This window comes from Lytechinus pictus, chromosome 17 (assembly GCF_037042905.1).
Source record: "Lytechinus pictus isolate F3 Inbred chromosome 17, Lp3.0, whole genome shotgun sequence".
Classification (NCBI taxonomy): domain Eukaryota; kingdom Metazoa; phylum Echinodermata; class Echinoidea; order Temnopleuroida; family Toxopneustidae; genus Lytechinus; species Lytechinus pictus.
This window is the reverse complement of record NC_087261.1, coordinates 30848958-30863530: the sequence shown is the minus strand read 5'-3', so window position 1 is coordinate 30863530 and position 14573 is coordinate 30848958. Positions and strand designations below refer to the sequence as shown.

At 35.8% G+C, this 14573-nt stretch overlaps 2 protein-coding genes across 2 annotated transcripts; one reads left to right on the top strand and one right to left on the bottom strand.

The window, feature by feature from the left end:
• Positions 1 to 4964: 4964 nt before the first annotated feature.
• Positions 4965 to 6005, bottom strand: LOC129280849 (galanin receptor 2b-like). The gene has a single exon (XM_054916851.2). The coding sequence runs from the start codon at positions 6003 to 6005 to the stop codon at positions 4965 to 4967; it is 1041 nt and encodes a 346-aa protein (XP_054772826.2).
• Positions 6006 to 9516: 3511 nt separating this feature from the next.
• Positions 9517 to 10563, top strand: LOC135157373 (somatostatin receptor type 3-like). The gene has a single exon (XM_064112630.1). It carries the CDS (start codon positions 9517 to 9519, stop codon positions 10561 to 10563), a length of 1047 nt encoding a protein of 348 aa, XP_063968700.1.
• The last annotated feature ends 4010 nt before the right edge of the window (positions 10564 to 14573 follow it).

Sequence of the window (14573 nt, the reverse complement as noted above, 5' to 3'; positions counted from 1 at the left end):
TCAGTTTTTCAGGGGTATTGCTCTATGTGGAATGGGGGTTTAAGCAATGGTGTAAACTGGTCAAATCTGTAATCTTCATGGAATTCGAAAACATCATGAAAGTCACCTTCTGAGCGATGCATAATATGGGTTCCAGGAGAATAGATCCACTGTTGCCATTTTTTTCGTATATCACTCAATAGTGGACCGACTCCTTACAGACTCTCAACAGGAAATCATGATTATATAGTAGCTCTAGCAGTCAAGAAAGCATTTGACCCTGTTTGTCATCGCGATCTCCTGACCAAATTGTAATTGTTTGTTATACATGGAGACGTATGCGGATAGATTTCTCCATTCTTTGCCATTAGTCATCTGGAGGGTATTCTAGATGGCTGCACTTCAACATCCAAGACCCTCTCTGCTGGTGTGACACATGGAAGTGTACTAGGGCCCTTGCTATTCCTATGTTGGCCTACATCGTTGATCTGACTTCCCAAGTAAAAAAAATGGTCTTCACTTATTGATGACGACTCAACCCTGCTGCACATTGTTTAAAAAAATCTTATATGCCTGACCCATCTGTGCTGAGAATCGTCAGCGTGACATGTTGAAAATTGATAAATTGAAAACAATCAACCGCCAACACTTTGACCTGGGGGGCGTTTCCTGAAAGGACTTGTCGGACGTTTTATCCGACAAGTCCCATTTTATCCGACAGTTACCATAGGAACAGTGCCTCTCAGCCAATCGAAATCATGGAAAGATGTCAGATCTGACAACTTGTCGGATGAAAATATTGATGAAACGCTCCCCAGGGCTCTCTACGTCACCTGCCTTGCCAAAAAGGTTGCAAATAGGCTATACATCCTGAACCATTTAAAAAAGATTTCTTTCCATTCAAGGAAAGAGTCACAATCTACAAGGCTTAATGGACCTGTGAAGTTTCTATTCGAGCTGGAGCTGCTACCATTGCACTCTCGCTTTTGGATAAGCTACAGAGAAAAGTTCTCCTCCTCCTCCTCCTAAGAACTGAAGACCTTATCAAAGTTGGAATGTATCATCTTGAGCAACGGATAAATTTTACATCCCTCTGTATTGTCTTCTATCACATCTTTCTGAAACCATCCCTTGAGTTGTCTGAAATTCTCCCCCGTTGGCACCCAATGTTCGAATGACACGTTCTTCTTTAGCTGCCCACCATTACAGAGTTACTGTCTCCAAGTCGAACATTTCTCTCTATCAATCTTCGTGAATCAATGTCGACACAATTCCTGTAGCTCCCGAAATAGATCGACAGGTTTAAGAAGTGTGATAATTCGCATTAGTTTGATTAATCTGACAACACCCATCAATATAAATTTTGAAAATATATAGTGTACCTATGATATAAACCTTGAACCTTAGTCGCAACCCCTTGGCAACGTCTGTCTTGTTTTATCCTTCAAGCATTGCGATTGAGAAATTCATGCATCGAAATATTGAACGATGATTACATCCTCATCATTTTACCACTATTCATCATTGTCGGGTTAAATTCAACAATACTGTACAGTGCGTATCATTAAAAAGTTTACACTTTGAAAAATTCCAGGGAATTGAAAATTATACAACATGGTGATATTTTTCACACATATTATTGGGGATGGGTCTCCTCTATCAAATGGAAGTAAAAATGTTGACAGAATGTTACACTTGAGTAAGCACTGTCCTTTATTGTAAAGCTCGCAGAATCGGTTTGCGCAGAAATGCTCATTTTCATGCTCTGTCAAGGAAAAATGCGAAAACAAACTGACCGTCCGGTATATTTCTCATACATATCTTTTGTATTTTTAGAAAAATAAAATAAAAATACATACATTTAAACATTTTGTAACAACTTTGCCACCCAAATTAACATGTTAACCTTGGTAATCACAGTCTTTACCTTTTTTTTGTGCCAGCTGGATCTGGGGACATAACTGAATGTAAAGAAAAATTTATTTCAGACATCTCCAGCTTTCTTTCACTAATTTTTATCAATAATTGAATGGGACCGCATTTCATATTTCATTTGATACTTGTTTCTCCACACTTGACAAGCTTGACAATGATTAAGAAAACGAAAATCAAGCCTTAGCCATTTCATGTGAATCACAGCTCCGTGTAAAGCCGATATTATTACGATTGCCTCAATGTGTGTGGGGGGGGGGGGGGGCGCAATGGCGCTCTATGAAGTGTTTTGGGCAAGGAAGCAACATAAAAGGGTGAAAGATATCTTCAAATCAATCTTCTTAGGTAAAGTCCATGAGTTCTTCATGATAAACGTCTACTTTTTTAGTCATATAACTATTTCCAAGTTCTGCGCAAATCATTTTTCACAAACTCTTCAAAAGTAAGCGGTGCTGACTCAAGCGGAAATATTTTTTGCGACAGTTATATCGTCATTTGGTTGAAGAGATCTATATTAATGTTTAAATGTGGAAAAAGCTTCAGGATATTACAAATATATAGTTTTACAGGATTATTACAAAGTGTAAACCTTTTTTTATTGAAGTTAATTTGATTTCAGAGTTAACACTTTGAAATCAAAGTGTTAACTTTGATTTAATTATGCTTGGTTTTATTTTCATGCTGTATACCCAGTTGTTGTGTGTCCGGACAGGTTGTGTGTCCGGACGATCAATTTTAGAAAGTCATTTGGAAAAATTTACAAGCGAAGTTTCATCAATTATTAGTACAAAATGTATGGAAATATTATAGAGAACAAAATGGAAGATGATTACAACTATTGAATTCATATTTTTAGTGTAATCCAAAGACAAAAAAGAAGGCTTCAAAAATATAAAGTGTCCGGACACCCGACCCCCATCCTATTAGTTATTTATATCTTTTAGCTAGTTTGCATTCTTACAATTACTTTGTTTTATACTATGTGAATATTACATTGTAAAGCGCATAGAAAGAGCTTTTTATTATGCGCTTAATAAATCCATCTTTATTATTATTATTATTTTTAGATACGCATTGATATATATATATATATATATAGTGTGATGATAAGTTTACTTCTACCAATCGCTGTTGAGTTGTGAATATTAAACATAATGAGATGAGGCGAGGCCAACTCAACAGATGACGCAGGAGCAAATAATGGTGTCCTGCGTCATCTGTTGAGTTGGCCTCGCCTCATCTCATATATATATATATATATACATATTGTGATGCCAAGTTTAGGTGTACCAAACGCTTTTGAGATGATAGTATGTAACATAATGAGATGGAGGTCAACCCAAAAGATGACGCAGGAAACTATTCTTAGCTTAAAAATGGTTTCCTGCGTCAACGTTTCAGTTGTTGAACCCCATATATAAAGGAAGTACATAACTGATGAGGCAAAGTCATCTTCAATTTCTTGAATAAAAGGTTAGCATTTAATTACGGCAATTGCGAAATAGCAATGAATAAGACCGGGCATGGTGGCTCAGTGGTAGAGGTCGTGGGTTCGATCCTCGGCCGAGTCATACCAAAGACTTATAAAAATGGGACCTTCTGCCTTCTTGCTTTGGGCGCTCAGCATTTAGGTTGGAGAAGGGTAATAATAACATTATTATGTTATGCAGGGCTCGCTGGTAGAGCAGTTTCCTAACTGTAGTGGCTACCCTGGGTAAATAAAACGTTATTCTTCTTCTTATTATTATTATTATCATTATTATTAAGTAAGCTACACATTCATTTTTTCTTATTCTATTGATTACTAAGAAACGCGTATTTTTAATATAGCATAACTTTATCAATTACGCATGCAAATATTATGTGTCAAGCATCAACATCGATTTTACACTATTGTATAGAAGCAAAAACTTATTTACTAAAAACATAGTCATCAATTGATATCTTGTAAAATATAGTACATACATAGCCTATAATAGTACATGGTAGGAATCAAGGTTGTGGGAGTACATTTAACAGTAAAACAAACCTACAAATCAAAGAACAAATCAACGAATGCGATATCCTCAGAGAAAAAAAATATTATGATCTAGCGATTTCCAGCTTTCATCCAGGACCAGCATGACCAGGGGCCCATCATGTTAACCTTGCTATTATTGTCAGGATGGAAACATTTATTATGACTTGCTACTGGGCCCTGTTATTACGATGGCTGTCAAAATTACAAAGTTATTAAATACATGAAAATTCCTTTTAAAAATAGCTCGCGCTCGTACTATCCAATTAGGGCTTATATGGCAGATCGGGGAAAATATGGGGAAAAAAATCGCCCCCCCCCCCCATTGGCGAAAGCTGGATCCGCCCCTGATTATGATAACCACATTATAAACGGCTCTGGGATTACACATGTATAAGTCTAGATAATCCACCACCGCATTTCCATTTGAACAGACTTGACATCATCGTTATACAAAAATAGACAAGAATTATAAAACCCTTCAAACTTAATGTCTGGAGTTTAAGTCAAAAGCAAGGAGGAATTTTGCCTTTTTTTTGAAAAATGTCAAATTAGGCCTAATAGTTTTGTTACCATAAACGTCACCGTTAGCTGCGGGGATCATGCCCGCTGTTGATAATACGATTTTGCTGTACTCTATGAGCAGGATGAGTAATTCAAAATAACACATTCTTATCATAATTATTATGTCTTAATGAACAGTAACCTCATTCCAGTTGTATGAATAGATATATGTGAATTAAATAATTGTTATAAAAACAAGGATTATCCGACATCTTGGCTCCATTGTTTTTCACATGGTAGTCCTACATTATTTGAAAGCTTTGACCACTCCATGCCCCCTCCCAAAAAAATGAACAAATAAATAAATGATAATAATGATAAATAAATAAATAAAATAAAAAAGATAAATAAATAAAAAGAAATAAAATAAAGATAAATAGATAAATGAAAATAAAGATACATCAGTTAATATTACATGACATCTCTTTCTTTGAGAAAATTTAAAGTATCAAATTAATAGAATGAACAAATGTCAAAGAGTTGCTGAAAGTGTATTTGAAACGGCCATTGGTCTGTTGGACCTTCTCTTTTTACAGAAGACCTTCTTCAATCCTTTCTGAAATCTTCGATATTGAAAGGAATAGATAAACGGATTGATCCACATATTACCAAAAGCAATAAAGACGGAGAATGTGTAAAGGAAGCCGTTAAAGTCTAAGTTGTAACCAAAACAAAAGGCCGTATATAGCACTTGGTTCGGGGTCCAACAGATGATAAAGAAAAGAGACACTGTCAACATTACTTTAATGATATTCCTTCTGGCAGTACGTCGATGGTCCACACGTCCAGCTTTCCTTGTTTTCGATTCTGACGTTGATCTAGGATTTTCCTTGGTCCTCTTGTGGAATTTTTCTTCCATGGTCGACCTCAACTTTCTGGTCAACGAAGTGTACACGAATGCCATTACTGCAATCGGTAAGACCAGTTCTAAAAACATTGCACCAAAAGCGAAACCGGTTCTCGCCTCATCGTTTGGGAACTGGAATAAATTGCAACTGTCATTGTCCGTCTGCGAAAACCACATCAGGTTTTGCTGATAGGCAAATCCCGACAACCATGGAAGTGCTACAAGACAGGCCAACTTCGTTGATTTGGTTCTACTGTGGTAATGAAGAGGGAATACGATAGCATAGTACCGCTCCAGTGTCATTAATGTTAGATTGAGTGAACTAGCGACGATGAGAGACCAGAACGGATACTTGGAGTGCCAAAATGCGCAGAGGAACCGGTCAAGGATTGGGTTGTTGGTTGGAATAGATGGTAGAGGAGCAACGAAGCCGGCCAGGAGTAGGAGCGATGTCAAGAGATCAATCAGAGATTGATTACCGATCAAGACAGTAGCGACATCGTGGAGATCGCGTACGACGATGATGACGACAAGAACGAGAGTATTACCAAGGACGCCCAATAATCCCATCACTGTGTAGATGGTAGTTGTAAGGACAGAGATTGCTTGATCTTTAACTTGACCTTCAGCAGTCGAACTGCTGGCTTCCATCCCTTCTCCAGACATAACTCAATTAAAGAAGGAGAAATTGTTACAAAAATGCGGATGTTTTTGCCTCCGTGTTTCTCCAGACTTAACTCAAAGAAGGAGAACTTATAAAAACGCGGATTTTTTTTGGCCTTCGTGTTTCTTTAATAAGTAAGATTCGACAATGTATGTGCCCTTGAATGATTTATCTGAATCCAAGCGAATCTTTTCGTTACCAAAATGAAAATGGCTACCGAAATTATTTTAATAAATCCATTGGTTTTCGCAGATTAATCGCCTCTGTCCGTTATGTTTGTGAATTGTGCCTCCTGCAAAGATGACTATGGGATTATAAGAATAATTTTTTATACTAACAAAATGACAAAAACGACATTGCCATTATAACTAAGGCAGGTGCAGTAGGGACAACCAGCAATGGTTAATGATCCTGGTAACTTAATCATTTTGTCAAAGTCAATCCAGACTGTTCAAACACCTTTTCTGAATGACAACATAATATTAGATAAAATGAGACAATAAATATTCGTGTCTCTGCGTATGTTTTGGATCATCCATACCGTGGAACCTGATAGAATGCTTGTAATAGTTGATCAAGTATTTTCTTTGTGTTTAACACGCATGGATTTTCTTGGGACTAGTGAGTTAAACCTTTTGTATTCGAATTTGGTACTTATACTATTGAATAGTTGTAAAATAATATTTGCTCTCTGTGGGATTTCATTTTTTCTTCAGCTGACATAACAAGACGTCATGTAAATTGAGAGAGGACTGGTTTGCTGCTGTCCTTTTCTTCAAACATTCATTTCCTCTTCGAGCTTCGGTATACCAACCTTGTAAAGATCCTTTCATTATTAAAGCACTGTGACATATTTAACATGGGGTGTTGGATTTCTTAATGTTGACGTAAATTGAAATTTAATTACCGCGAGAATACAAGCATTCAAACTTTTCAATAGATATATAAAACATGTAAAAGACAGTGTGATTTCGTTATCATAAGGTTCAGGGTTGAAACCCATTTGGGTTGATGTTGGCTTTTTAGTAAAGTGATGATCCTTACAACCCAGCCGATGTAAATTGCCTAGTTAGCAACTATTAATACTCGGGGTCGTGTGGTCTAGTGTTTCGAGCATTGTACTTATGTGGTTGTGAAATCGAATCCTCGCTCTGCCATTGCCTTCACTTTTATTTAAAAAAAGACCCGATAGTAATTTATGTCGTGTATAAGGTCAGCCACTATTCCCGATTAACTTAGATGTAAAATGTTTCCTATGTATTGGTTATATACCAGCTGTCTTGCAGAGCTCATGAGGGAGTTACCATACCAGAAACAGAAAATGTCTTATAATCATAATAAGATAATTCACAAAGAGAAGAGTAGCCCTTTTTAAGGAATCCACATCAACCACACAGGGGCTGATCCAAAGAGGGGGTTTTACCGACAAATTTGAGAAGCAAAAAAAAAGGGGGGGGGGTTCACTACCAATGGAAGGTCATTTCAGTACCGCGAATAGATTTTACAAGTAAAACAAAATAGGGGTTCACTATAGAATGATTCGGGTTGACTCCAAAATGTAGGTCATAACTTTTTATTACTTGGCATCCCAAGGTGGGGGGGGGGGGGGTTAACCCCCTACCCCCCCCCCCCCCTTGTAGGTCCGCCACTGTTATATACTGTACCTAATGTATTACCAGGGAGATTCTAGTACTATTCAATGTATATTTAATTTATAGACTCACCTCTTCTTTAGCGATATCTTTCCTGCCGAAATGACTGTTTAACTGCATATGTAGGTTTCAGCCCTCATTCATTTTAAGTTATAGTAAAAATGATATAAATGAGATAACCCTTACACGGATATTGGAAAAGTTCAAAATGCACACTTTGCAATATCTAATCCACGTAAAAGATTAATTCTGTCACAACTTCATAAGGCTCAGTTATGAAAACATATATTTTGCAGGCTTAACATTTTAATATCTTTCTCACACTATTAGCTGGATAACTTTATAAGAACTGTGATATATGAAGAAGCCATCTTTTTTCCCAATGATACATTCTTAGAACTTAGAAGGTGCATCTTCCGGAGACGATGTGTAAAGTAGAATTATATTTATCCAACGTGTATTATGACCTCTTGGTATTCATCGCTTATTCCAATTTTTATACCGAGATACATTTCACAATCCATCATGGAATCAATACCTTTCCAATCTATTGAGGCTTGATACAAACCGTAAAAGAGAAAATGTATTTCCTCTTCGTGCACCAACATTGATTAAACGCTTTTGTATGCTTCCACTCATCTCCCTGATAACCTTAAAAAAAATTGAGGTTGATATTAAACTGAGTTTGACATTTAAAAAAACGTTATCGAACGTTCTTCTGTATGTTCTGTTGGATTCTACTGAAATGGTCCTTGAAAAATGATAAGCCTTTCAAACCTGTTCTTCAAAATATAGAAGACTTAAAGAATTAATGCTTTGTCGAACAGATCTGGAGCTACTTTTCCAATAGCCATATACATGTAGATCACCGGAAAATCCATAACAATTCGAATACGCTCTGTTTGATTTTTAATTAAAAAGAAAACTTTCTTACCAAAGTTGAGCGTCATTCTTACAATATCCCTGTACGAAAAAAAAAACCCTTGACATTAAGGCATGCTTTGAAAAGGGCGGTTTCTGATTCAAAGATAAATTAACCTTTTATGACGACATAATGCATTACCATTTAAATAGGAAAGTTGAATAATCGATATTTTAACAATAATATTTAATAGCCTGGCATCGACTATGAAAGTTTGAGGGAATGTGCATTATATCTACAATATGAATTATGCCTGAAAAGTTATTTGTTGTCAAACATAATTGCTAGCTTTCATATCTTGGCCCTTTAAGTTCAGTTCGTAGGGAGGGTTTTGACATCTATTAAGAAGTTCGGCAAGTCAAAAATATTCATAAATGACTATTCCTTATATAGGCATTTCTTCAAGAATATTTTCTTTGTTCGTTTTTATTTGATATTCTTTCTTTTAACTCACCACTCCCGATTTTCATTTCACCTGAGTCAAATGAAATATCGAGTGCATCTATAAAAACAGAGACGTGATGTGTTTTCAAAGCCAATTTACATTTTGATAGTCGAGAAGAAGACAGCATTTCCTTCGAGTTCTGTCCGTTTCATACGTATTCTGGCAATCTTCGCACTTCGACAGTCAGCCCTACGCAGTAGATTAATACTCTCACGCAAAGTATTCAAATGTATTGAGCGTAATCAGAAATAGTATTGACAGATTATTTTATCCTAAGTGTGCTGTCTTTGACAATTTTTCCCAGAATGAATATAACTTTTTCGAATTCAACAGGAGAGATTAATGAGAAAACAGCTCTGAGTGATGTAAAAATTTCGACAGTTTATACTTTGATGGGATTATTGGGCGTCCTTGGTAATACTTTGCAATACTTTTTGCAATATTGTACAAGCTACCAAGGATTTTCTTTCTGAAAGAAACGGCACTTTGACAAAATGAATAGCACCTTTTTTAATTCGTCGGACGGGGAACAAGTTGAATATGATGGACAAGAAGTCAGTGCGATTGCAGTTACCACCGTCTACGCGGTGATGGGATTATTGGGCGTCCTTGGTAATACTCTCGTTCTTTTCGTCATCATCGTCGTACGCGATCTGCACGATGTCGCTAATGTCTTTATCGGTAATCAATCTCTGATTGATCTCTTGACATCGCTCCTACTCTTAGCCAGCTTCGTTGCACCTCTACCATCTATTCCAACCAAAGACCCAATCCTTGCCCGGTTCCTCTGCGCATTTTGGCACTCCAAGTATCCGTTCTGGTCTCTGATCGTCGCTAGTTCACTCAATCTAACATTAATGACACTGGAGCGATACTATGCTATCGTATTCCCTCTTCATTACCATAGTAGAACCAAATCAACGAAGTTGATCTGTCTTGTAGCTCTACCATGGTTGTCGGGATTCGCCTATCAGCAGTACCTAGCCTGGTTCTCGAAGGTAGAACAGAACCAGTGCCATCTGTTTCTTTTCCCGAACATTGCATCAAGGACTGGCCTCACGTTTGGAGCTACGTTCCTGGAGTTATTTCTCCCGACCATCGTTATTATTTATGTATACATAGCTGTTTACATAAAGCTGAAGATTACAATGACAGAAAAATTCAAGGATAGTGGAAAGTCTACTGGGTCTCGGGTACCTTCGTCAGATACGTCAGTACCCAACACTAACAGTCGTATTCGTGCCAGAAGGAATGTCCTTAAGATGATGTTGATTGTGTCTGCTTGTTTTGTCATTTGCTGGTTACCAAACCTGATAATATACTGGTTGTATATTTTTGGAGTCAACATCGATCTGACTGGATTGATCTATACATTGTCGGTTTTCATTGCTTTCGGTAATATGTGGATCAATCCCTTCATATATTCCTTTCAGTATCGAAGATTTCAGAAAGGATTGAGGCAGGTGTTCTGCCGGTGCAAAAGGGGAAAAGAAGCGAAGAGATCAAAAACTACCCCGAGTACTATTTCTCTTGCTGTGTGATAGTATACATTGACGCATCACGATCTTAACAGTTTCACTCACCGTGTGATAGTATGTACTGATGCATTAAATAACGGAATCAATCTTAATACCAGTTTTACTAACCGTTTTATGGTATGTACCGATGCATTTAATTACAAAATCAATCCCAATACCAGTTTTACTAACCGTGTGATAGTTTTTACTGATGCCTTTAATAATGAAATCAATCTTAATGCCAGTTTTACTAACCGTGTGGTAGTATACATTGATGCATCATTTACCGTGTGATAATATGTACGGATGGATCACGAACTCATTTACACTACTGTATAACTTTTCGCTGTTTTTAACATTATATGTATTTTTAGTAATCCGCACCATTATTGTAATTACCAACCAAGTTGTATGACCGTCATACACGAATACGATATGTCACTGTCAAGTTTAATTGTTTTGCTATAGTACCTTCCGCTTTGGGATAATATAACATACAGTATATATACACCATGAATTACACACTACATACACGTGAAGAAGTGAGTTTCTATGCTTTGTGATATATGATTTGAAACCTTTTCATCACGTAAATTTAATTGACTTGTCAAGAATATATTTTTTTAAACGATCGAAATTCATTATGATCAAAACGCCGCAAGTTCATTTAACGAAATTAAATGAAATGGTTGATATTTTCTTTTATCAGGGAACTTTGGCGTTTTGTTCATAATGAACTTTGCATGAAAAAAAATATTGACATGCCAGTAAAATGTACTTGATCCGTGAAATGAGGCAATATGGCAAAAGTGATTGGTACAATAGGCAACGACATTTTATTTATTTATACTCTTATTAAAAAGTTAAAACATATCTGCATATATTATAACACATTAAATATCCGATTCCTTGTTTGTGATATGCCTTATATCTAGTCTTGTAGTTGGTCTAGACGTTGTTTTCATACCATCAACAGTAGTTCGATAGGTATGCACATGACATATACGTGTGTTTTCCTTTTATCTACATTGTGATATATAGTATATAGGCCTATGTATATTTTTTATATATTAGTCTGCAAAACATCTTGTTTATTTCATTGAATTGAATCAATCATAAACCAACTCAATTTGTCATTATTGCTCCATACCGATTTCTAATGTTTCAGCTTGAATGCGCTGTATGCACACCACAATATCATAATTATATGAGTATGAATGTTTGTAATCGTTCATATATAGTGCGTATCAAAAAAAGTTTACACTTAGAAAAAGTCCTGTAAAATTATACATTTGTAATATCCTGAAGGTTTTTCGACATTTTAACATTGTTACAGATCCATTTAAGCAAATGAAGATATAACTGTCGAAAAATATTTCCGCTTGAGTGAGCACCACTTACTTTTGAAAAGTTAGTGAAAAATGATTTGCGCAGAACTTGGAAATAGTTATGCGAATAAAAGTAGACCATAATCATGAGGAACACATGGAATCTAGCTAGTGAAATTGATTTGAAGATATCTTTTACCTTTTTTAATTTGTTTTCTTGCCCAAAACAATTTGAAGAGTGCCATTGCGCCCACCCCACTCCCCCACACACCGAGGCCATCGTGACGATATTTGCTTTACACTGAGCTGTGACTTTCATGAAATGGCTTAGGCTTGATTTTCAATTTTTTAATCATTGTCAAGCTTTGGAGAAGTGTGGAGAAACAAATATTAAATGAAACATAAAATGTAAACCCTCTTTAAATCATTAAAACGTAGTGAAAATGAGGGAGATGTCTGATATACGCTTGAGTTATGTCCTCAGATCCAGCGGGCACAAAAAGGGTAAAGGTTGTGCTTACTGAGTGTTAAATTTTAATTTTGGTGGCGAAATTGTTACAAAATGCTTGCATGTATCCGTTTTACTTCATTTGACTCAAAGTGCAAGGAAAATGTATGAAAAATGTTTCGCAGGGTAAGTTTGATTTCGCCTTTTCCCTTGACACAGCGTAAAAACGAGCATTTCTGTGCAAACAGATTTCTGCGAGCTTTACAAAAATGGACAGTGCTCATGCAAGTGTAACATTCTGTCAAAATTTTTACTTTCATTGGATAGATGAGACCCAAACCCAAGAATATGTGTGAACAAATTACACACATGTTGTATATTTTTTAATTTCCAGGGCTTTTTCAAAGCGTAATTTTTTTTATACGCACTGTATAATATATATATATATATATATATCTTACAAAATCAGCACGCCCCTCAAAATGGTATAATAAGAAAAAAGGCTACCAATAACAATCGCGATATACGGTTAACCATCAAATCGTACACCATGTATACTGTACTTTAACATTGGTTCATTAGCCTACTCCCTTCTGAAGTCAGTCAGTATTACTGTAGGGCAATTACTCATAATAAGGTCATCTTCACAACTGAGCAGGGCAAACTTTTTGTGTTACGCATCACTGGCGTACAGATAGAGGGAACTATGGATCAAAATAAAAAAATAAGACCAAGAAAATGAGGTACGGAAAAAATCGAAAGGAAATTTCAATTTTATTTCGGTTTATGAAATATTAAAAAAAATAGCTCTCTGCTGTAGTCCGAAGTGTAAAAGGATTAAATATAAGATCATTTACTAAAAACATATTATGTCAAAATCTATCACCAAAATTATATTTTTGGATTTAATAGGTCAAAAAAGTTATTCAAATAGAAATCTTACCTCATAATGCTATGTCTGTGGCCCCTCAAAATTTTTGGCTAATAAGACTACTGTTATTCATTTCCTGAAAATCTTTTTCATGTTTATGGAATTATGTTCGCTCTAAAAATCAAGGATTTAAAATAAATCCAGATCGGTTGTAATTAGTGACCAGCCGAATATAAGATTAAGTAGATTTATAAATTTAAACCTTGTAGATTTAAATATAAATATAAAAGAGTTGAATTTAAATCTTTTGAGATTTGAAAGTTAATCCTGAAGATTTAAAAATAAATCCAACATTCGGCTGGTCACTATCCACAGCCGATGTGGATTTATTTTAAATCTTTAATTTTTAGAGTGTTCTACATACGATTTAAATATTGCTGATCCTGAAGAATAAAAGTCGAGTCGTGTTTCGTTTAATCCAAACTCACATAACTGAGTCATTTTGGAATATTGACCCTTTTCGAATAAGTATACAAAATATTCGAACTGACAAAATAATAATGCAGATTCTATTGATATATGTTTTTCACTCTTTAAAGATATTTATTTTGACCCTCTCCCAAACGAGCCGTGGTCGCATGCCCCTCTCTTAGGTACGACACTGAAGGTTTTACTTTAAAAAATCCATTTCCCATGTTAACTTTTTATGCTAAAACAAGCTTAACTTCCGCCGTGTATTACAACTCTATACCCATGATTTCAAAATAACATTGAGGGTTGGCATTCACAGAATATTTGTAGATAACCTCATCATTAATGAATCAATTTGTCCTGTGAAAAATGGTCGTCAATACCAATTAAACTTAATTTACCCAAAGGAACACTGAAGGCTATATATAAAAGCATGCGCTTCGGAAACCATAAGGCCAGTCATATTATATTAAAGCAATTTCAGAGTCAGAAACAGAAACAGAAATAGATCGAACAGGTTTTTCAGCTTTTGCTCTTTTAATCAAATTTATTCATTTGTAGTATATTTTGCGGGAGTGCGTTTGACGTTTGTTTGTGTGAGCACGCACTTGTATGTTCGACATTTTGTGTGTTTTGCCATTCACTGACTTAATTCAATGTCAATTTGAATATGTATACTTATTTCATCCCTTTATAAAGAAAAACCGACGAGTTTTATGTTATTTTCCACCGATAAGCGAAGGGACTCTCCTCCGGACCCGTCCCCTTCAATCTCAGTTTCTGTCATGTCTGTCGGATATTTTAAAGGAGTATCATCTATATTCATGAAAAAGGGCCTAAATACATGAATTTTTTGCTATATTGTACAAGCTACCAAGGATTTTTTTTTCTCTGAAAGAAACGGCATTTTGACAAA

What these genes read in the sequence shown, in the direction of transcription:
- LOC129280849 (XM_054916851.2), bottom strand. Translation starts at nt 6,005, where the DNA reads ATGTCTGGAGAAGGGATGGAAGCCAGCAGTTCGACTGCTGAAGGTCAA.
- LOC135157373 (XM_064112630.1), top strand. Translation starts at nt 9,517, where the DNA reads ATGAATAGCACCTTTTTTAATTCGTCGGACGGGGAACAAGTTGAATAT.